We start from the raw sequence: 23,419 nt of genomic DNA on the forward strand, positions 1-23,419 counted from the left end.
GACCTGAGCGACTGGAAGGATGAAGACACTGAGCTAGAGCAGGTTATGGAAGGAAGAGTTGTGGGAGACAAGAACAGGTTTTGTCCATATTTGTCTTGAGATGCTCCTCAGCCAGATCTCCTGGAGAGCCATCTGAGCAGCCTACCTCTCACTACAGTGACCCAGGGAAAATTGCTTTATTTTTTGAAACAAGAGTCTCTTTATCTGTAAAATGGGAGTAATTAGGTAATGGTTGTGGAAACTGATGGGATATTTTATATGAGGCTGCAAGTGTGAGGATAGCATAGGTACTTAGTAAATTTTAACCCCTTTGTCTCACAGTGCTCATTATCTATTCTCCTGGTTAAGGAACTCTTGGAAACTATCTTTTTTTCTGGTTGTTTGGGAGTAAAACCAAAGATACTTTAATTGTGTTTGCTGATTTCTCCTTTCATCCTTAATGCTGTCTTTGCTTTCTCACTCGGTAACTGTGCTTCCAACCCCAGGTTCATTTTTAAAAAAAATTTTTTTAGTTGTAAGCAGACACAATACCTTTATTTTATTTTTATGTGGTGCTGAGGATGGAACCCAGGGCCTCACATGAGCTAGGCGAGCGCTCTACCACCGAGCCAAAACCCCAGCCCCCAGGTTCATTTTTTTCCCCCTATTTTTTTCTTCCACTTTTAAGGATGGGAGGAGTTGAGTCATTATGTTGTAATTATCTTGGAATTTAAGTTGCTCAGGAACACTGTAGTTTGATTGTTAATAAGCACTTGGTTTTGTTCTTTGAATATGAATTATGGTGATCAAGACCTCCTGGAAGGTATATCCTAAATAAGAAAATCTAGTGCTGAGTCCTGCCCGTGGTGTGAGGTTTACTGTGATTGTGATGAGGTGGAGGAGCTTTGGCCCTCCTCAGCTCTCTCCACCCACTGAACTGCTCCCTGAGGCCTCGCAATCATTGACTGTTTGCCAACATCAGCTCCCAGTTTTGGGGGGACACTGTTGGGGATGGTAGACCTGATACCTAGACTGATTTCTTCTGAAGCCAGACTTTGTTCCAAGGTGGTAGGAAGGAGAATTCTACTTAGAAGCATAGCAAAGTTTCCCAGATAACAGTAAAGAGCCTTGAGTTATAGTTCTTTCAGGTTAAATTCTGTTTGTTTTTCTTTTTCAGGTTAAATTCAGTTTTTTTTTTTCCTCCATTTAAGTTCTTTGATGCTAATGGGCAGTTTCTCGTGGATGATGTCCTGAGTTTTCCAGGGAGAAACTGGGTAGGCATGTTAGGATGGTCCCCAGAGTGAGTCCAGTGGGGAGAGGAAGCCAGGGAAAGCTGGGACTGATGACCGGAGGATCCACGGTTATACTCAAGAAAAATTCTAAGAAGAAAACCAATACAAGAGTTACTAGTTACAGGCTAGTTATCTCAACTCTCTCAGCCTTAATTTCTTGTCTATAAGAGGGGATAATAATTGCATTTGTTTTCATGAAGATTTACTGAGGGAAACTCCTATGAAAGATGAAGAGGAGGAGGAGCAGGAGTAGACAGGGAGAGCCATTGGGCTGCAGTCTCACATCAGTGAAGAAAGGACAGAGGTCAAGAAAGGAGTGTTCATGTGGTTTTTAAAATTGTTATCATCGTGTTTGCTGCTGTTAGTGACATTATTGTGGCCTTTTCTGCATGGGGATTATTATTTCCGGGAGATTTCCTTCACTCCCTGAGGCAGGCGGCCCCTTGGTTGTGTTCACTGAGGAGTGCTAGAGGCCTGTAGATTTTCAGCAACTTTATTGGGCTCTAATTCACCCACTGCAAGTGGACAGCTTTGGATTTACTGTGTCCACAGAGGTGTGCAACCATCACCGCAATGAATTTTAGGATATTTTCATATTTATTCATTCTTTATGTTTTATTTATTCATTCCTCAGTTGATAGACATTTGGGTTATTTCTACTTTTGGGCTTTTGTGAATAATACTGCTGTGAATATTATTGTACAAGTTTTTATGTGAACATAGTTTTAATTTTCTTAGGTATATACCTGAGAATAGAATTGCTGGGTAATATGGTAAATCTAAACTTCTTGAGGAACTGCCAAACTTTCTCACAGTGATTGCATGCTTTACATTCCTACCAACAGTATATGCGGGTTCCAGTTTCTCCATCTCCTCACCAACACTTGTCATTTTTATTATGAGTACTACCCTAATCTATGTGAGTGGTGTCTCATGGTTTCCCTAATGACTAATGATGTTGAGCATCTTTTACATGCTTGTCGGTCATTTGTATTTTCTTTAGAAAAATGTGTGTTCAAGTCCTTTGCCTATTTTTAAATTTTGTTGCTCTTTTATTTTTGAGTTGCAAGAGTTTTTAATGTATAGTCTGGCTATTGGACACATTAGGTATATGATTTTCATCTCTTTTTAATTGCAAAAGTTATACACATTTATCACAAAAATTCATATGCTACAAAAATCTGAAAAGTTCATTTACTATTCCCCAAGTATTCTTTTGAGAAATAAACACTGGTAAATTCGGTATGTATCTTCCAGATTTTAAAAGATGCACATATATTCCCACATATATGTATAGGTAGTTTTTGGCTTATTATGGTTCAACTTAAAATTTTTTGACTTTATGATGATAACAAAAGCAATATGCAGTCAGTAGAAACTGCACTTTGAACTTGAATCTATTCCTGGGTGGGCAGTATGCAGTACAGCAGTTTGTTGTGATCCTGGCAGTTAGTTACAGCTCCCAGTCAGTCATGAAAACACCAGGGATGCAGCCATGTTCTATAGCTGCTAGGTTATGTTGTTCAGTAGGTTAGGTATATGAAATGAATTTTTGACTTAGGATATTTTCAGTTTACAGTGAGTGTATTAGAACATAACACCCATTATAATCAAAGAGCATTTGTATTTAGTTTACATAAATGGGATTAAGTGTCTGTAATAACACAACTATCTTTCTTTTTCTTTTGTTTTCTTTTGCTTTTTGTTCTTTGATTAACAATACTGTGCACATTTCATAGCAATCTTATTGTTTTTTGGCTTTCTAGAAATACCCTTTTGAGATGAGTATAATCTGATGTGGAAACTGGATATCAGAAAGTTTAAGTAACTTTTCCAAGGTTAGAGATTAGTAAGTGGAGGAACTATTATTCAGACTTGAACCTGTCTGCTTCCAGAGTCCATGTTCTTGCCATGTTATCACATTGTTACTTGGGCAGATGACCTAGCACCTATTTCCTTCTAGTTCTGGCCTCCTTGTGCTAGCTGCTTATTGCCTTGTAGATCTAGTTACAGGGTCATGTGTATAATTTGCACATTCCAGGAAGTATCAGTAATACCATTTTCTTACACGAGCCACACACATACAGACTGTTAGTGATCTTGAGAGGAAAAATAAAAATCAGAAAAGAATGCCTGATGACCTGACTTGGGCTGGGGCAGCCACAGACTGCATTTGAGGAACTGCAGCTGCGTTTTCTGCTCTTTAATTCCCACTGCCTGTTTGCCATCTCTGCTTTACAGGGCCATTCATTTCAGGATGAGTTCAGTACACTTACTTTCTACCTTCCAGACCCAGTCAGTGAGCTTCCATGAAGGTTCAGGATGCCTGTCCTGTGCTTGTTCTGTTCAGTGTTGCTTCTCATCTGGCCTGTGGTGTTTTAGAAGTGTCTCCTGCTATTACAGGTTGCAAGTGTGTGGGATGAGGACTCCCTCCCAGCACACACGTGCTGATTGAAACACATAAGGAAGTGTAATCAGGAAACAAGAGTGGAACCTTGGCTGAGGAGGAAGTTGCCACCAACATTTATGCAAAAGCTGCACACAAAGGACATGCTCCCCTTTTCCCTGCCTCTTCTGTGTTCTCTACCCTTTATATTGTGTAAGTATCTAGCATTTGACTGCTGTAGGTCCATTGCATTCCTCTGTAGATTCCCTCTCCTTTCCCCCACACTGCTCTTCTATATATTGGGACCTCCAGAGTAGCAGTGAATTATCTGTCTAAACAGTTCTTAATGTAAGAGCAGTGCTGTTCTTACTGCTACCACTAGTAAGAATAGGTGCTGTTTGTCCACTACCAGCAAGGAGAAAATATAGCAGAGGGCCTGGAATTTAGGAGCCAGAACACACAGGACTCAACTCCAAGGGCTGCTTGTTGTGTGATCCTGGGCAGTTTATTTGATCTGTAAATAACTTTTTTCTAATCTTTGAAATCCAGGTAATAATACCACTAATGTCATAAGAGTATTATGAAGATTCACTGAGCTAATGTATGGAGACTGCCTCAGCTCGGAGCCTGGCACATTGACAGAGCTTTACAAATATTAGATTTTATTATTATCACTGAAGGGGTGCAGATGACTTTGGGATCAAATGCTGAGGCAAAGATAAGTGGACCTGTATTGTAACAATAGATCCCTCCTTACTGCCTTCTCTTCCTTTATTTTCTTTGTATCACTTATCTGTCATTTTTATATATTTATTTGTTTATCTGTCCTTCACTGGAATGTGAATGCTTTGAGAGGAGCGAGGAATATTGTCAGTTTTATTCACTCATGTATCCCTAGGCCCTGGAATAGGGCCTAGAATGTACTAGGTATGAGTCATGGAATGTTCATGGAGTACATGAATGTGAACACTCACTGTGTGCTCACTGCTGTTCTAGACACTATTTGTGTATTAGCTAGTATATTTATAGCAATCTTTTTTAATGTCAGTGTGTTATTATTACTTTATTGCAGATGAAGAAACTGAGTCACAGAGGAAGGAGGTTCATTGCACCCAGTATCACATAGTTAAGTGGAAGAACAGATAGTTTTCCTCCATAGCCTGGGCATATAACCATTATGTCAAGCTTTTCTCTCAGTAGGCCTTCCTTCCTTCCTTCCTTCCTTCCTTCCTTCCTTTCCTTCCCTTCCTTCCCTTCCTTCCCTTCCTTCCCTTCCTTCCCTTCCTTCCCTTCCTTCCCTTCCTTCCCTTCCTTCCCTTCCTTCCCTTCCTTCCCTTCCTTCCCTTCCTTCCCTCCCTTCCCTCCCTTCCCTCCCTTCCTTTCTATCCTTTCCTTTCTTTTCTTTCTTTTTCTTTCTGTTTGTCTATCTTATCTATCTATCCGGAGTATTTTTTTTTTTTTTTGGGTGCTGGGGATCGAACCCAGGGCCTTGTGCTTACAAGGCAAGCACTCTACTGACTGAGCTATCTCCCCAGCCACCCTCTATCTGGAGTATTGAGGATCCAACCCAGGACTTTGTACCACAGAGCTACATCCCCAGCTCACCATTCATTTTATTACTAATATATTATTATTAGTTTAGAATAGTTCTGTACATACATATTCAAAATTCTTTAAGCATCATCTCTCATTTGCTCACAACACTGGAAGAAAGGTAGCATCTTAAATCTCCCCACCACACTTTGTATTTGACGGTTGAGGAAATAATAACCTAATGTTTATTGAGCACATCACTACGTGCCAGCACATTTATTAACATGTTTAATCCTCACAACGATCTGACTAAGTAAATGGTTTATACATATTTGACAGACCAGGACTTGAGTTCCCCTCCTTCTTGGAGACAGGGAAAGAGAAGGTAAGTGATTTAATCAAGGGCACTCAGCTGCGAATGTAGAGCTAGGACCCTTGACCTTAGCTCTTTCTCTTTCTGTCATGTTGGACTGTTTCAGAATGGTTCAGCCAGGCTTCAGTCACAGAGCAGTCTTTTGAAAACTGGTGGCCAGTTTTGTCCCTTGAGAGAACTAAAATTATTGCTTGTGGGAGAAGTTCTTCCCAAGTGTATAATTTCCTTTGATCTGATATCTTTATGAGACATGAATGTACGTGAGACAGGCTAGTGGGAGGGATGGGAATGGTGCACCTAGAAACTTTGGAAATCTGGCTGGGCTTCTCAAACAAAAACATTTCCTGGGGCTGGGGAGGTAGCTCAGTCAGTAGAGTGCTTGCCTTATAAGCACAAGGCCCTGGGTTTGATCCCCAGCACCCCGCCCCATAAAAAAAACCAAACAAACAAACATTTCCTTCAGGGCCAATAGCCCCAGGACAGTGGGCAGTGGGCAGCGGGCAGCTCCCACCAGCAAACAGTGAAGCAAGGCCTGTGTCTGCTGCTGATTGCAGGCCAATGCTTCTACTGGGGGAAAGTCTCCAAGCTACCAGTGAGGAGGTAGCAAGGTTTCTCTCAGTGGAACTGTCAGAAATGTGTTTTTATATGCTGTTCCCTAGAGTGCTGCTTCCTTCTCCTTAGCCTGCTCTGCTTAGCCACTGGAGCAGAACTCATGGCCCCCAAGGCCCCCAACTACTTGCTGCTGTCATCTGTTTCTATTCTGTTCCTCTCTGCTCACTGTCTATTCCACAGCCCCAGCCCAAGTGACTAAATCCTTTTTGAGTTTTTTCTTCCTCACCAGTCACATCCTGTTGTCCCCAAGTCCTGGAGATGCTATAATATGAATAATAGTACATCCACCTGTGTTGAGCTCTTGCAGTGCATATGCACTGGAAATATGCCGGGCCCTTGCCACCCGTCATGTCATTTAATCCTCATGTCCACTCTGCTGGTAACATACATACTCTTATTTCATACACAAGAAAACTGAGTTTGGAGACGTTAGATAGCATATTCAGAATTCTGAAGCTATTAAGTGGCAGAACTGGGATTTCAGTTTAGGTCTTGTCTTTAAGGGCCCCTTTAAAGTAGCCAGAGATCCTTCTGAAGTGGAGTATCTGTCATTCTATAACCGGTTTTTTACCTGTTTACACATGGCTTTGTGCATGTGTCCCATTCTCCTTGAAACAATGGGAAATATCATTTTGGTCAGTGGGAGTCTCTGTTGTGCACTCACCAGTGGGGCATGCCCTCTGCTTATTGTTCATGGGAACTGCTCAAGGAATTTTTCAGGAAGGCCTCCATCCAGGATGTTCCTGAGAGAGCTGCCTGGTGAAGTGTGTACGAACACTGCCAGCTCAGTCCAAACCCCCGCCTTACGCTGGGAGGCTCTCGGACCCCAGGGAAAAGGCTGCTATCTTCATCATGGCCTAAAAGCTGCTGCAGGGTGGAACCTGGGCTCTCCGTCTACCTGCCTGGGGCTTCTGTGTTGTTTCAACATGTGCTTAGCTCTGGTTTATGCATTGCTATCTCTACAGAATACAAGTTTGATCAAGTTTTCTTTGTCCCTTGAAACACTTCTTTTGTGTTCCTAGGAACAATCTACTAGGACTCTTTCTTTCTTTTATTTTCTTTTTTCATTTTAAAAAATCATCAAGTATACATTAAAAACTTATCATTTTGTTTATCTCTGAAGTATACAGTTCAGAGGTATTAAATACATTCACTTTGCGGTACAACCAGTCTCAAGATTGCTTTTCTTCCTGCCATATTGAAACTCTATACCCATTAAATAACTCCACATTTCCCTTTCTTCCCTACCCACAAGCCTAGTAGCCACTATTTTTTCTGCCTCTATAAATTTGACAATTCTAGGAACCTCATATGAGTGGAATCATACAATATTTATCCTTTTGCATCTTTCTTATTTCACTTAGCATAGTCTTCAAGGTTCATTCATGTGTAGCATGTATTAGGATCTCATTACTTTTTTTAAGACTGAATAATACTCTATCATATGTGTATATACCTTAGACTCAGTACGACATGGAAGGCCCATGTAGCTTTGCCCTTGCCAGCCTTTCCAGCCTTCCCATTTGGGATAGTCTTTACCCTCTGCTTTCTGTACTCTAGCCACACTGCTTTTTCCTTTCCCTCAAGAGCAGTATCCTTCTTTCTTCTTATTCTTTATCTGGGAATAAAAGCCTTTCCATGTGCATTCCCTCTGGTGAGAATGATCTTCCACCACTGTCCCCTCCACTCTTTCTCATCTCAATTGAAATATCATTTGACTTAAATATTTCTACATTTACTTCCTCGGGTCCCAGGAAAGTTTGGTGGGACACCTTTCCTCTGCTAATCATTTAATCATTTTCATAGAACTCTAAGTCTTTATAGTACATATACTAACTGTAACATAGTGATTAGTCATGCATGCATTTGGTTTTGAATGCCTTCCTTCGAGACTGTAAACTCATGTGTTCACTGTTATATCCCTTGTTTCTGCCATAGTGACTAAAATAGGTGCCCAGTTAACAGGCATTAAATGAAGCTAAAAGTTGAATGAATGAATATTAAAAATAAATATTTCAAGGCTACATTTTGGAGGATTTGGTTTTTTTTTTTTTTTTTTTTGGTGCTGGGGATCGAACCCAGGGCCTTGTGCTTACAAGACAAGCACTCTACCAACTGAGCTATTTCCCCAGCCCCTTTGGAGGATTTGGATTCTAAAACTTGTAAGATGTGCAGTTACATATCAGGTTGCAAAAAGTCATCTTGCTTAAGCGTAGATCTTTGCTCTGTTATTTCTGTGTTGATAAAAATGTCTCATGAATAAACTCTTCATTATTTGAAGATGCCTGAGGGGTTGCCAAAACCTGAGCAGCAGCAACAGCAAATGACAGTTTACATTTTCTGATTGCTTATTCTTTACCAGGTTTGATGCTGCTTTCCAAGTATTATTTCATCTTAGTCTCATGATTACTCTGAAATGGAGGTGCTGTTTTGTTTGTTTTTAATTTCTACTTCTAGATGAAATGACCAGGGATTACTGAGTTTAAATAACTTGCTTAAGGTAACTTAGCCTATAAGTGACAGATCCAGAAGTGGGGGTGGACCCTGAGATAGAGTATACCTTTCCCCCAGCACCCTTCTGCTCATCAACTGGAGTAGTCTCTTTTTATTGTTTATTTATTGACAGGGCCACTGCCTTGCTTTTCTTTGAAACCAGGGTTTTGTGGCTAAAGAATTTGAAAACTCCAGGCCTGCGGAACAAATTAACCCTGGTGTACCCTTTCCAGTCTCATACTTGCCCTCCCACCATTGTATCTTCCTCTGTACTTTTCCCCAAAAGGCCCTTTCCTTTCTTCCGCAGGCATCAGTTTACTGTGCATCTCAAAGGCATTTTCCAGACTCAGAACAGAAGAATAGTTTTTTTCTGCATGATCCCCCCCATAAAAGGTTCATTCTCCTGTCCTAGCGGTGGTCAAATCTTTCTAAATAGTGACTGATAAGTCTATTTCTACCACTTGACTTGAGTCTAGAAAAGTTGGAACAGGCCTGTCTCCTCTCTGGAGCACCTCAGCCTGGTTCGGGATCTGGTGTTGAACACAGGGGGCCCAATCAGCTGAGTGGGTGCTCAGAACCAGCCAGCTGAGGTCAGAAGTCTGGAACACCCCCCCCCACCCACCCACACACCATGCACATTCACAGAACCCCATGAATGTGAGGTGCAGATGATGAGATGTATTAATCACTGCTTTGGAAAGGAATTAAAATATTTCCATAATATAATATGTTTCTTTTTTAAAACAGATGCATCCTTATTGTTTCATGAGGGAGTAATTAAATGTGTTTGATTAAAACATTATAAACGCTATCATTTATTCAAGGCTAGTATATGCTGCTGTGTTTGTTGGTATTTTTAATCTGTCATATCTGCATTTCCCAATCATCCTTTAAAGTGTCTTTTCAAACTTCATTTTAGAGATAAGGAAACTGAGGCTCAGAAAGATTAAGCAGCTTGCCCAGCGGTAGTCAACTTTGGAGTGAGTAGTAGAGGAATCAGATTAGTCTGCCTGACTTCAAAACCAGTGTGTTGTCATCACCCTAAGTGCCTCATCTTGTACTTTCAACTCAGCACCCTGGCTGGCATGCATTTGCCCTTCTTCCTCTCAGCCTTTCCTGTGTCCAGCATCCCCTGGTCTTTCCCCCTTGCCCCACTCCTCATTGTTCTTCCTTCTCCATTTCCTTGTAGTATCTTTTAGATGATTGAGTCTGTATTTGCATCCTGAAGCAGAAATATTTTTGACAATGTCAATACTAATTGTATACTATTACATTTAGAAACTTGTGTTAATTGTATGGTAATGTCACATTTGTTTTAACAGGTACAAAATAATACATTTTATTAAGGTCAAATCACATACAATGATTTTGTTTTCTTTATGTAGTGTTTTACTTGTAAGATTTTTGGGTCCCCATTTATATTTTAAAATATGTTTTTATGTATAATAACAACACTAATAAAAATATTTTTTCTTCCATTTAAAATATAGCAATGTAGTATAAAGTTGGTTAGATAATTTTTTGTTAAGGTTTTCTAAACAGTGAAGTATCTATTTCAGGATATATATGAAAAACAAGATTGAAATGCTTCAATGAGGTCTTTTTAGGGAAGCTTAAGAGGTTTCTTACCGTCTTAGATGCATTTATTTTCTGCCCCTCCTAGGATTTCAGCAGGATTAAGTTTTTTGAATCAGTGGATCAAGTTTTAATTTTCCTGTTCCTTCCTTATACTGACATATGCTTTGGCAGAACAAAAAAGAGACCTAAACATGTCAGCATGATTTTTGTTCAATGAATTAAAAACCATAAAAGTAACAAGATCTGATCCAAATCCCTAAACTCCTGACATGGTGGTTTTGTCCTTTTCAGTCCCAAGATTCATGTTACTGACTTTGAAAAGCTTTCTGCCTAGAAGCAGAAGTGCATGATTTATTTGAAATAGATTGTAAGGGGTAAGTAGCATGGAGTAGTGGAAAGAATACAGGCCAGAAAGATTTGAATTTGAATCCTGGTTCTGTCGCTCAAGCACCTTGGCAAGTCCCTTGATATCTGTGAGCCTCAATTTCCTCATTGGAAAATGGGGGTATTAGACTCAATTTGAAGAGTTGTTGTGAGAATCAGTGAGGTCACATATTCAGAAATACTCACCTGGCACAGAGGGGTTTAATAATGGTAGAATCATTTTTATTTTGGGAATACCTTCAAGTAGATCAATCCAGAAAGATTTATTTATGATACAACTGCCCACTTCATTTCCAGAGCTTTTTCTTTCTTAGAATTCTTTAATTTCTTTTCTCATCAGAGAAAATATCAGATAGATGTCACTAAATGTCTAGTAGCTACTCATCACTTTTCCACACTGAACATGTACCCAGAATGTGGGATTATCCTTACTCAGCAAGAACCCCGTTGATTTAAGGGTCAGGGAACAAATACCAGTGATATTCATTTTGGGACAGAGAAATCTTGTTATACTAAGATCATCATTGACTTTTGAGACGGGCCAGCCTGAGTTTGACTTTGAATAAGATACTAAACTTCTTTGGGTCTCATTTTCTTCATTAGTAAAATGAGATTCTTGACCTTATAAAAGACCCTCCATGAAATGGCTTCCCAGCCTCTTCTCTTTTCCCTCCTTACTTTGTTATCTGTGCTCCAGCCAGTTCCTCTGATGAAACTTGGTCTCTTCACAGCTTAAAGCCTTTTTGTATACTCATTCCTCCTCCTGCATGTCTTCCCTTATTCTGCCAGTACTGGCACTTTGAACTTTTTTCAGATTCTAGTGAGGTATATTAGTCAGAATGAGCTATGCTGCATTAACAAACAATCCCAACATCTCCATAGCTTATAGCAATAGAAGTTTATTTCTTGCTCATATTGCATTCATTCTAGAGGCTGTTCATTATAGTCATTCTGGGACCTGAGCTGATGGAAATTCTTATCTCAACTTGTATGGTGGCCAAGGAAAACAAATGTGATAGAACATGCATTGCTTCTGGAATCTTCTGCCCTGAGGTGATATCCATCATTTCTGCTCACATTTCACTGGCCAGTGAAAGCTGTGTAGCTTAGCTTTGGAAGGGGTCAAGACATGCATTTCTATTATGTGCCTAGGAGGACAGGAACCATAACAGTGGTAAACGGACCTGATGACTAACATGTTTAGATACCATTTCTCCAGGAAACTCTTCCCTTACTGCCCCTCCCTAAACTTGGACAGTCCTTGGGGATTTAGCCAGTGGCTTCTCTCCTGTGGCACCTTGGCCTTCCCGTACCCCTACCACAGCACTTCTCACACTCCACTGTAAATGTCTCTTTACTTGCTTTGCTCCCTAGTGAAGCTTCTTAAGAGCAGAACAGTGGTCTGTCACCTTCATGGTGACACCCTCAGTGCCTAACACTCAGTTTATACCAATGGAAAGAAGTTCGATAGGTAGCAGGCACTGCGTTTATACAAATGGAGGAAGGAAGGCAGGGCAAACATGCTAGGCTACTTTGCTAGGTGGTTGTGAATATTAAATGTAAACTAATAACAACCATCTCATGTAGTGGTTGTAAGGATCAGTGTATAAAATGCCTGTGTCAGTGACTTATTGTCAGCCTTCAGTATACTCTTTGTTGTTATGATGAGGATGTTAAGTAAAAACTGACATTTATTAAACATTTATAATGTGGTAGACACTCTTCATGAGTACTTTTTGGAAGTTAACTGGCATAGTGGTTTGCACGTTATGTTGTGACTCATGTTATAAATTGGTTGGTTTTGAGTTTTTTTTTTTTTTTTTTAAGTCATTTGTTGTAATAAGATTATGAAGGCCAGGTGCGGTGGTGCACGTCTATAATCCCAGGGCCTCAGGACGCTGAGGCAGGAGATCTCCAGTTCAAAGCCAGCCTCAGCCAAAGCGAGGCACTAAGCAACTCAGTGAGATCCTGTCTCTAAATAAAATACAAAATAGGGCTGAGGATGTGGCTCAGTGGTTGACTACCCTCAGTTTAATCCCCAGTACCAAAAAAAAAAAAACCAAAAAAGATTATGAAGGTTACTACTTTTGGATACTTTAGAGATTTCTGTTTCTGTAACATCATCAGTTTTTGCATTGCTTTCATTAGCAAGAAAAAAGTGGAGTTATGGTTCATATGAGCACTTAAAATGTGCCAGGGTCAATGGTAACCAGTTCACATGCATCATCTCATTAATTTTTTACGTCACTTGGTCAGGATTTGACCCCAGGTCTGTCTAGACTTCCTGCCTTGTGCTTGTAAGCAGTATTCTTTTTTAGAATTTTTTATTTGTTCTTTTTAGTTATACATGAAAGTAGAAAGTATTTTGACATATCATACATACATGGAGTACAACTTCCCATTTTTTGTGGTTGTACATGATGTGGAGTTATAATGGTCATGTTCATATAAGAACATGAAAAAGCTATGTCCAGTTCATTCTACTGTCTTTCCTGTTTCCATCCCCTTCCCTTCCTTTCATTCCCCTTTATCTAATCCAGTGAATCTGCATCCCCCCCGCCCTTATTGTGAGTTAGCATCTGCATATCAGAGAGTACATTTGACTTTTGGTTTTTTGGGATTGGCTTATTTCACTTAGCAAGATAGTCTCCAGTTCCATCCATTTACTGGCAAATGCCATGATTTCATTCTTCTTTATGGCCAAATAATATTCCATTGTGTATATGTACCATACTTTCTTTATCCATTCATCTGTTGAAGGGCACCTAGGTTGGTTCCATAGCTTAGCTATTGTGAATTGAGCTGTTAAGTAGTATTCTTATGAGCTGTCCCTAGCTAACTCATCAAGAACTATACTTGACCTTGAGCATATCCACAGGCATGTGTCAAGAATGTTCAGAGTAAAAGTTATAGACTGTGAGCTAATAGTGGTATTAAATTCTTAGCTGGAGACTAATGTTTATATGATTTTGTTGATTTTTTTTCTTTTATCAGAGTAACCAGGGAGCACAGGGAAATGCTGGTGAAACTAGCCAAACAGAATACCAACAAGGCAAAGGACTCTTTACGGAGGGTTCGCACCAATGCGATGAATAAGCTGAAGAAATCAAAGGACAAGACCTCGGAAGATACCATTAGGCTCATAGAGAAGCAGGTACTATTGCCAGCAGATGTGGGGTTTATATGTCCAACCCAAGGACTCATTCATTCATGTCTGAAGTGAAGACAGTTTAAACAAATGTCTGTGGTCCTTTCATTCAAATTACAATATTGACCAAGTCTCTATCCTGGGTCATGCCTCATGCTGGACCCTGAGGGGATTCACAGAAGAGGATAAGATGCCCTTTACTTTTTACTTGTGCTAGGCTCTGTGCTAAACACTTTGCATTACTTCATTTATCCTCATGACTGCAGAACTGTAAGGAAAAGTTCAATAACTTGCCCAAGTCATATTGCTGGTACATGGAAGAAAGGGCATCCAGAGACAGGCAGACTGCTCTCAGAGCCTGCTTGCTAATGCTCTCTTAGCTGGTTTTCCGATTGGTGAGAAGTAAGTACTTATTTGTCAGTGTGCTGAGTAGTAGTAGCACTTGAACAGTCTTAAAGGAGCTCCTGAATAAAAGAGCGAAAGACAAGAAGAGACAAGAATAGCATGCGCAGAGGTGTGGTGGTGTAAAAGAACCTTGTCATGTAGATCAGTGGGGCTTGCACCTAGACTGTGACTAGAGAATGAGTAGAGAAGATAGAAGGTCTTGAGGAGTTTGAATTTTAACATGTCCATAGTTTTCCACATTGGCTGTGCATCCATATCAGTCACCTGTGACCACAGTAATGCTATATGACCAGCTTCTCCAAAACTCAGTGATTTATAGTTTCAAAGCATTATTTCTTACTCTTGTTTCCATGGGTGTGCTAGGTTGTAACTCTTCTAGGCTGGGCTCTCCAGGGACTTGGCTCCAGATTTTTAAGTTTGCTTTATAAAAATCTTCCAGAGTCAGTAAGTTTCCCAGGGTATCTTTACTTGGCAAGAGCAGATGCCACTGTGCTTGGCCTTCCATTTCTTCTTAATGTTGATTATTATTATTTTTACGAAGTAAAAATAACTTTATTAGTTTCCTAATACTTAACTAATACATTTATTATAAAAAGGAATGAAGTGCCAGGTGCGGTGGTACACGCCTGTAATCCCAGGGACTTGGAAGGCTGAGTCAGGAGAATTGCAAGCTTAAGGAAACTTCATGAAGCCCTGAGTGACTTTGTGAGACCCTGTCTCAAAATAAAAAAATAAAAAGGGCTAGGAATGTGACTCAGTGATTAAGCACTCCTGGGTTTAATCCCCAGTGCCAAAAAAAAAAAAAAAATGAAGACAGTCATTGGAATCTTATCACTAAGAGATGACCATTGTTAACATATTAGTGCTGTCCTTCAGGCTATCTCTGTAAGCATGTATGTGATCTGTAAAATACCAGTGATCTATAAAATCTACCACTTTTTCATTGTAAAAATCTTTATTAAAAGATACTATCTTTTTTGTGTGGTATTAGGGATTGAACTCAGGGATGCTCTGTCACTGAGCTATATCCCCACCCCTTTTTTCACTTTGAGGCGGGGCTTAGGTAAGTTGCTGAGACTGGCCTCAAACTTGTGATCCTCTTGCCTCAGTCTCCCAAGTCACTGAGATTACAGCTGTGCACTACCACACTCAGCTTAAAGATACTGTCATCTGAGTGTTTGTTCTTACCTTATTGGTAGTAACTTCATTTGCTATTATATAATTAAAGTTTGGATAGGAAAATATTCAGGAGACAGCCTCATGTATGCTTCATTTTATTCTTTTTCCCTGTCAGAAGTCACCAAAATGGAGTTTTTTGGTGTGGGTTTTTTGTTTTTGTTTCATATAAACAAGGCTGCAGTGGATTGTTTTAAAAAATTTGTTTACTTTTTTATTCCTGATTATCAAAGTAATGTCTGCTCATTATAGAAAATGTAGAATACAAAAGACTATTTTCAGAAATGGGGAAAAATGCATCCCATAAGCCCACATTGCACAAGCAGCTACTCTTAACATTTTGGAATAATTCTTCTGTCCTTTTTTTTTTTTTAATACTGTGTAATTTTAAACATGATTCATTGTATATAGTATATATACAATTTTGCATCAAGCTTTTAATTTTCCATTTGGCATTAAAGACATTAGCATTTCCTTGTGTCTTGAAAAACTTTTATAAATGACCATTTCTAATGGCTGCTAAATAGTTTGTCTTGTGGTTTTACTCTTGATTCACTTTTTGAAGCCCTCTTTTTGGACATTTAGTCTGTTTTAATTTCTTTTAAATTTTAAGGTTGCAATGCATATCATTATTATAAGTCTTTGTGGTTCCTTAGGATAGAATGTCCTAAGCGTGGAATTACTATGTAGAGGAAATACATATTTTTAAGGTTCTTGATATATACTGTCCAAATCACTTAGGGTTTTTAAAACGTGTATTGAAATTTTGCCTTTTCTAACTTCTGAAACTTGAACCTAGAAGTTTTAATGTGAGCTTAAAATATTGATGTCTTGAAAGTATTGCTTTTACTTCTATACTCTCAGAGAAGATTGTTTTTTAATATAAATCTATATAGCCTTTCTAGAGGATAATATGGCACTATATACCAAAACCCATATATTTCTAATTCAGTTAGTAACTTAGGAATGTATCCAAATTAAATTGTTAAGAATTTTTTTTTATCTACAGGAATGTTCATTGATGTATTATATATAATACCTGTCTAAATTTCTGACAGTGGGAAACAATTGTTTTATATCTACTTGTTGAAACCTGTATAGAAAAACAGTAAAAATATTTTTACAGAAATGGAAACCTTTTTAGAATATACTTTCTTAAAATGGTAGGTTATATAACATATCATTTTTATAAAGAGAAGTCACATATAGAACAGTTGGCAGTTTATACGTACCAGGTGATAGAATTATGAACAATTTTTATTTCATTTTTTGTGAGATTTTCTTTTAAAAAATTTTTCCAAAATTCTTTTGAGGTCATGGTTTTTTGAACTCTATAATACGTGTTTCTTTCATCTTTGGTATGTTAGAGTGAAATGATTCAGTTGTAGTTTCTATCTCAACCATTGCATCTGACCCCAAACTCCCTCAGCCCCTCCATACTTCCCTAGCCCTGGCCAGCTCTGCTGAAGAAGGACTGAGGTCTTTCTGCTCAGGACGCTGACATCTGCCTGCCTGCTGTTTCACCTTCACTTCAGTTTGCTGTAAATGGGTCTGTTGAACATTAAAGCACTTGGCAGAAACCACCAGTGACTCTGGCCAATATCCTTTCACTGCTGCCTTTCTCTGAGAAGCAGGCTGCTCTGAAATGAGTGAAGCCGGTCCTGGTGAGGATGAAGGAGGGGAGGGCTTTTGGCAGACTGGGCCACAGGCAGGGAGGCTGGACGGGTGAGCAGTGGGGATCCCAAGCCAGTCTCAGGAAGGACAACTTGTGTGCAAGCCTGTCCAGAGCTGTGTACTCGTGTGCTCTCGTCATATCTCTGTTCCTGCCTTTCATTTCCCTGAACTTGTTAAGCACAAATGTAATGCTCAAGACAATAATATTGACGATAACATCATAATCTTCACAAGTCATATGACAATGAAAGGACTCTTGCTTTAGAATTAAGATGGACCTGGACTCAAATCCCAGCTCCTTTACTTCTCAGCTATGAATTCAACTTCACTTTTCTGAGCAGTAGCACCTTCCCACAGGGTTGATGTGAAGACCAAGTGACACAGCATACTTAGAAGTGACTAATGTGGTTGCTGGTCCTTGGTAATTTTTACTCTTTTTGTCCATTCCATTCCTCTCCCCAACCTTGTCACTTTAAAGGTACCAGGATTGACACATTTAATGACCCTAATATAACCTGACTGGAATGAGGAAGGACTAGGCCTGGTGCTAGACCCCTCAGAGGAAGCAGGAGCATCATACTGACCCTCATGGGTGGGTGAGTTCCTAGCTTGACCACACTACTGACTTTTTATGTGATCTTGGGCAGAGCAGTTAATGTTCTCTGCCTTGGTTAATCCTCTGTAAATTGGGATGCCTGACTGGTCTACAGGGGTTATGTGAGGTGGTTGGATTTGACTGAAGTAACAGAGGACAAAAGACTTTAGCACAGTAGAAACAATTATGCAACAGACTGGTGAAAAAAGCATTCATAATATGTTAGAAAGACCTAATTGTATCCCTTATGTTGTGAGGCTTCTATACAACATGTGTGAAAATGTAGCCCAGTGAACATGTAGTACCTGGCATGAAGTGAACATTGAGCAAATGGGAACTGTATGTGGTGTGTTGCTGTTGATCATCAGTACTTTAAGAAGCTAGATAAAGATGGAAAAGATGAACCTGCAGGTAGACTCTTCCCAAAGGCACTTTGTGTTTATAATATGGTAAAAAGTTAATAAATATTTCGATTGATTAATTTGAAAGAGAACTCAGGAAGTGATAGTAAAAATCATAGTAACACAAATATTTATAGCAAATACCCAGTTTAAAATGTGCTTGTATATTCATGATTTTAACCTTCACAACCACTCTGAGGAAGGGGCTGGCATTCTCATTTGATAGATGAGGAAGCTGAGACTCAGAGTGGGAAAGTGACTTGTGCTTTGCCTCTCTGATCATCAGATTGTTACCCTGAGTGCTGTCTCTCTCCTTTTCTTTACCTTTCCTGTGCCCAGACTGTCCTCGGTGCAATTTCTCTAGAGGAGACTTGTGGCTGGAGTGTTTCTGGGCAGTGCACTTCACCCCATGCAGAGCAGCTGCAGGGGCCAGAAGCATTTCAAGGGGTTGTGACTGGCTTAGTGAGGAGGGACCAAACTGCCATTCTAAATCCAGTCTAGAGAAGTATCTGGCAATCCCAGGAGCTTTGCTTTTCCAGCTGAAAAATGTACAACTGTTGCTATGGTGAAAGCTGGCTGCTTCCCTGCATGGGACCAATTGCTGTAAGTCTTTTTTAGTTTCTACTCTTTCCAGTGTATTTAGTTCCCAGTTCCTGACCAGAGCTTGTGGTTGGAAAATAAAGATGTCAGACAGCTGCTGTAGCGCTGAGCACACAGATCCTGGGCACCATGCTGTCACCCTCAAAGCTTTGTACCTAAGCTTCCTCCCTTCAGTCCCATATAGACATAGGGGGAGGCTTTAGTACCTGGTAAATCGTACCAGCTTTTGTTTTTCATTGTTAGAGGTATACATGCTTATTGCAGAAAACTTGGAAAACGTAGAAAAAGCACAGGAAACTTCAATAATTATTCACTTACTAAATGCTTTCTGAGAACTTGAGATGTGCTAGGTCCTAGGTGGGGTGTGACTGATAAAAGACATGAATAATATATTACCTATCTTCCTATCACTAAACGATAACCACTGTTAATATTTTGGTAAGTTTCCTTCTGGTTTTAAAAAATAGGCCTTTTTTTTGTTTACATATTTTATAGATCATTTCTACTATATATATATGTACACACACACACACACACACACATATATATGCATACACAGAATTTTGAATCTTGCTTTTGCTGTAAGTGAAGGATAGCATGATCATGTTTCCATGATATATATCATAAGTATTTTGAACTGTTGAAATTAACGTTTTTGTTTTGATTATAAATGTACCCATGCTTGTTATAAAGCATTCAAACATTTCAGGAATAGATACTGAAATGTTACCCATGTATACAGCTCTTCATGAGAAATAGACCATCTTACCCATTTTTAATGACTGTCAGCTACTTCCCCATTCCATAACTTTGGGTTTTCTAATTTGTTATTATTGAAAACAAGATCAGGATAAATATCTATGTGCATAGAGCTTAAGAAAAAATTTTTATATCCTGTTCATATGATAGTTTCCCAGTTGAAAATTTGGGGATTAAATGATATGAACATTTGTATCATTGAAATTCCTATCAGTGATCTATAAGCTTATCCATTTTACTATAGCTGCTGGGATTGAATATAGTAATGAAAAACCACATCAAATTTTGCTACCTATGATAGCTAAACTGTATCTTATTTTAATTTGCATTTTTCAGTCAGTGTCTATTGAATTTTCCATGTTTGTTAACCAGATGTACTTTATCTTTTTTGGAGGCAATTTTTTTTTTCTGTTTAACTCTTGGGATCTTAATATTCTTTTTATCCCTTCATCTGAAAACATTCTAAACTGGCCAAGTAGCCGAGGTGTAAAAATTCTTGAGGCCCATTAAGAGACAGTCTGGCTTCTTTGTTTCATATAATAGTTAAGAACATTGGCTGTGGAATCAGACTACCATGGATTAGATTTTGGCATTGCAGCTTTCTAGCTCTGTACCCTGTATAAATAGTGATCCAGCTATCTCAATTTCCTCTTCTGCAAAATGGGGATAATAGTAATTACTATTGGGAATCGATAAGAATGTGTATATAAAGTTCTTAGTATAGCTTGCTGGCACTCAGTTAATGTGAACTTTTATCACTGTAATTATTTCCCAAATAACCTTTTCATATTTCTGGAATGTTTGTCCCCTATCTTTCTGTAGCCCTCGTTATCAGGCTGTCTCGTTTTGTGTTCTTACAGATCAGCCAAATGGCCGATGACACAGTTGCAGAGCTAGACAGGCATCTGGCAGTGAAGACCAAAGAACTCCTTGGATGAAAGTCCATCAGAGCCCAGCCACACTCCAGCCTGTTTCTGATGGATCCCATAGGTGGAAAGTTGGTACCTCCTACCCCATCCCCACCCACTTGAAGTCTGTTGCTGTGGTATCAGTTCAGGCAAGGCTCTGCCATCCAGTGGGACACTCAGATTTGCTCATTCTCTTCCTCCTTCCACCTGCTTATTCTACTCTGAGTCTTCTGGCATGGTTACCCTCAGAGAACATCTGCTGCTGGAAAAGGGTCTTTACTGGGGCATTTGCCTTGACCATGATGTTGCCAAGAGATGGAGATCATTGTAAGGCTTTGCACTACCTGCTCCTCATCTCAGGAGCCTCCTTTTTTAAACAGTAAGTCAGGCCCTATTTCTAATTTTAAACTCTGTTTCAGACTGATGTGGGCCTTCCACTGTGACTGAACCCCTTTGCTAGAGGCCCATTTCCACAAAATGATAAAATCTAAATAAGTTGGAAAGAATAACAGCTACAAAGGACAGAGTCAATTGGGGTGGATGATCTCTAAGTACCTGTATTTAGAGCAACGAGAACAGTGCTTTAGCTCTGGATCAACTTCATGCATGCTCCATCACTGCCTGGACCACTTCTCTACTCCTTACCAACAGGCCAGGCCTATTCACCTTTCTTATCAGGTCCTCTGGGAACCCTTTCTTTACCCTCTATCCTAAAACCTCCAGTATTGACCCTCAGTTCAATCTAATGCTTTTATTTTAAGCCTAAGCATTATTATTATTTTGCCAATTAGTTTGTGACCGGCACAATACCTGGAACATAGAAGACATTCTTATTTTTGCATTGTGAATAAATTGCACATAGTAGCTACCTAACAAATGCTGGTTTCTTCTCTTTCTGATCTTAACAGTCTTTCTGTCATTTTCCACTCTTGTTCTTACTATCAATATTCACTATAATCAGATGCCCAGGGCCTACTGCCTGTTGTTGATAGACATGTGGTTTATTTTGGCCCATCCTTGGGTGCTGGGTTAACTCCCACCCCCAATTATTTTTTCATTCATTCATTCATGCATTCAAAATATAGCCATTGTGAGCTAGACTCAGCTTTATAGTGCATAGTAAACTTGACAGATGTATATTACCTCCATTTAAATAAGAAAATTGGAGCTGGCCTCTGTGGCACATGCCTGCAATCCTAGCTACTGGGGAGGCTGAGGCAGGAGGACAGCAAGTTTGAGGCCAGCCTCTGCAACTATTTTATTTTAAAATAAAAATTTGAAAGGTCTGAGGATATCGCTCAGTGGTAAAGTGTCCCTGGGTGTAGTCCTTAGTATCCTGCCCCCACAGAATAACAAACAAAGATGTTATGTTAGGCAACTGATCCTCCCAAAGTAACAAAGCTGGAAGGTGGTAGAAGGTTTTTATTATTTATAGTCAGTCTCATTTTACAAAGGTAAAGTTTCTTGCCCAGATTAACACAGCTAGCAAGTGACAAGCTGGGATTCAAATTGAGTCCTGATTCTAAAGTCTGTTCTGCTCACTAATGGCAGAGTGAAAAAAACACTGCTTTTTCCTACTCTCTCACACTCTAAATGTGGATCACTTCTGTGACAAGACATGTGAGGCCTCCCCCACATGCCAGGCAGATCTCCAGTGGCCACCAACTGGATATCTTATGCTGTAATTCAGTTCTGACCCTACCTACCTGGAGACAGTGTCAGATCCCATAGGTTAAGGGACCGACCCCACAAAACTGCTCCAATTCAATGCCAATCACAAGTCTGGGGCTACAAACTGATTTCCCAACCCTCTCCTTTGATTCAGTTAATTGGCTAGGATGGCATACAGAACTAAGGGAAACATATTTACTGGTTTATAACGAAGGATGTAGGTGAGCAGCCAGATGCAAGAGGTGCATGGGGCAGGTATGGGAATAGGGGTGTTACACTGAGCTTCCATGGCCTCTGGACAAGCCATCTTCTCACACCTCCTGGTATTCAACCACCCAGAAGATGCCACAACCTCCTACTGCCTGTGCAAATATTTAGTGAGCATCAATTGTATATCAGGTACTGTCCTTTGTGCCAGGAATTTAAAAATGTGCAAGATGTGACCCACGTCAAGTGGTAACTAGTACATTAAGCTAAATTGCTGTTCAGCCAGGTATCTGCCTTCAGATTAGAGCTACTTGGGCGGCATCAAGCCCTGGCTGAATTTATTTGATGCAACATCTGTCTGTTTACTTGACTCCTCCAGGCTCGGTCCTCTGCTATAGGTAAGAAGGTTATGCTGTTTCCTCTGTGAATCCTGGTGGAAACTGCTTTGAAATAGCCAGTGAGGATTCAAGGTCAGGGTTAGGTCAAGGGTGAAAGGAACTAACATAATCTGCCAGATTTACCTGTCCTCACATCTCCTTCAGCATTCCTTGGTGGCCATCACAGGATTGATTGAAGAACAGGACTACAGCAAAGGAGCCCCTCTGGGGGCAAGCCACATTTTGCAGGGGCTTTGCAGCAGTCTTTCATGAGTGGCCGAAATCCCCCACTCACTGCAAATGTGCTTCTCAAAGATGCAGGATTTTTTAATAAACAGAGGAAATGATAAATTATGTTGTAACTCCACTCCAAAGGCATTTGGTTCTTAACAGCCAAATCCTCTGTAGTCTTTAAATAAACAAAAACTTATTTGGTGAACAGACCAGGGAGGAAAGAATGAAAGATTTTCTGTGCTTGGGTTCCACATGTCAACAATTTCTCTCCTGTGTGTATGTTGGCCAAAGCCGTATATCATGATAAATGAAAAAAGGAAAGTCTCAAGCCCAGGGCAGTCAGGCAGCTCAGCAAATGGCTTTCAGCTGATTGCTCCATTTCAGTTGACATTTATCAAAGAGTTTCTCTGTTGCTCTGGGTGTCAGGGCTGCAGTGGTGGCAGGGATGAGAGGCAAACTACCTGCTTGGATGTGCTGAGTAATGAGGATGCTTTAGCGATCTATCCCCCTTGCCTCCTGCAGGCTCCCTCTCTAAAGTTAAAGCTGGGTATGGAAATTCGCACCCTTGCCAGAAGAATTAACCACCTCCTCTGTTCATTTCATTAACTTTCAAAGTCCCATTAAAAAAAAAGCC

The 23,419-nt window shown here is 39.9% G+C and overlaps 1 protein-coding gene across 7 annotated transcripts in view; it reads left to right on the forward strand.

The window, feature by feature from the left end:
• The window catches only part of MRRF (mitochondrial ribosome recycling factor), a 53,398-nt gene extending 29,982 nt beyond the window's left edge, over positions 1–23,416 (forward strand). For 4 of the 7 annotated variants that reach the window (XR_013759658.1, XM_079113342.1, XM_079113344.1 and 1 more), the window contains 2 exons: positions 13,625–13,784; positions 20,249–23,416. Coding sequence is in view for 4 of the 7 variants with exons in the window: in XM_079113342.1 (XP_078969468.1) it covers positions 13,625–13,784; positions 20,249–20,326 (238 nt within the window). In the remaining 3 variants the exon portion in view is untranslated. Of the gene's footprint in view, positions 1–3,674; positions 3,871–11,560; positions 11,703–13,624; positions 13,785–20,248 lie in introns of those variants that run through there. The other 3 variants (XR_013759659.1, XR_013759660.1, XM_079113345.1) reach the window with 3 other exon arrangements.
• Positions 23,417–23,419: the final 3 nt, after the last annotated feature.

This window comes from Sciurus vulgaris, assembly GCF_902686455.1.
Source record: "Sciurus vulgaris genome assembly, chromosome: 15".
NCBI lineage: Eukaryota > Metazoa > Chordata > Mammalia > Rodentia > Sciuridae > Sciurus > Sciurus vulgaris.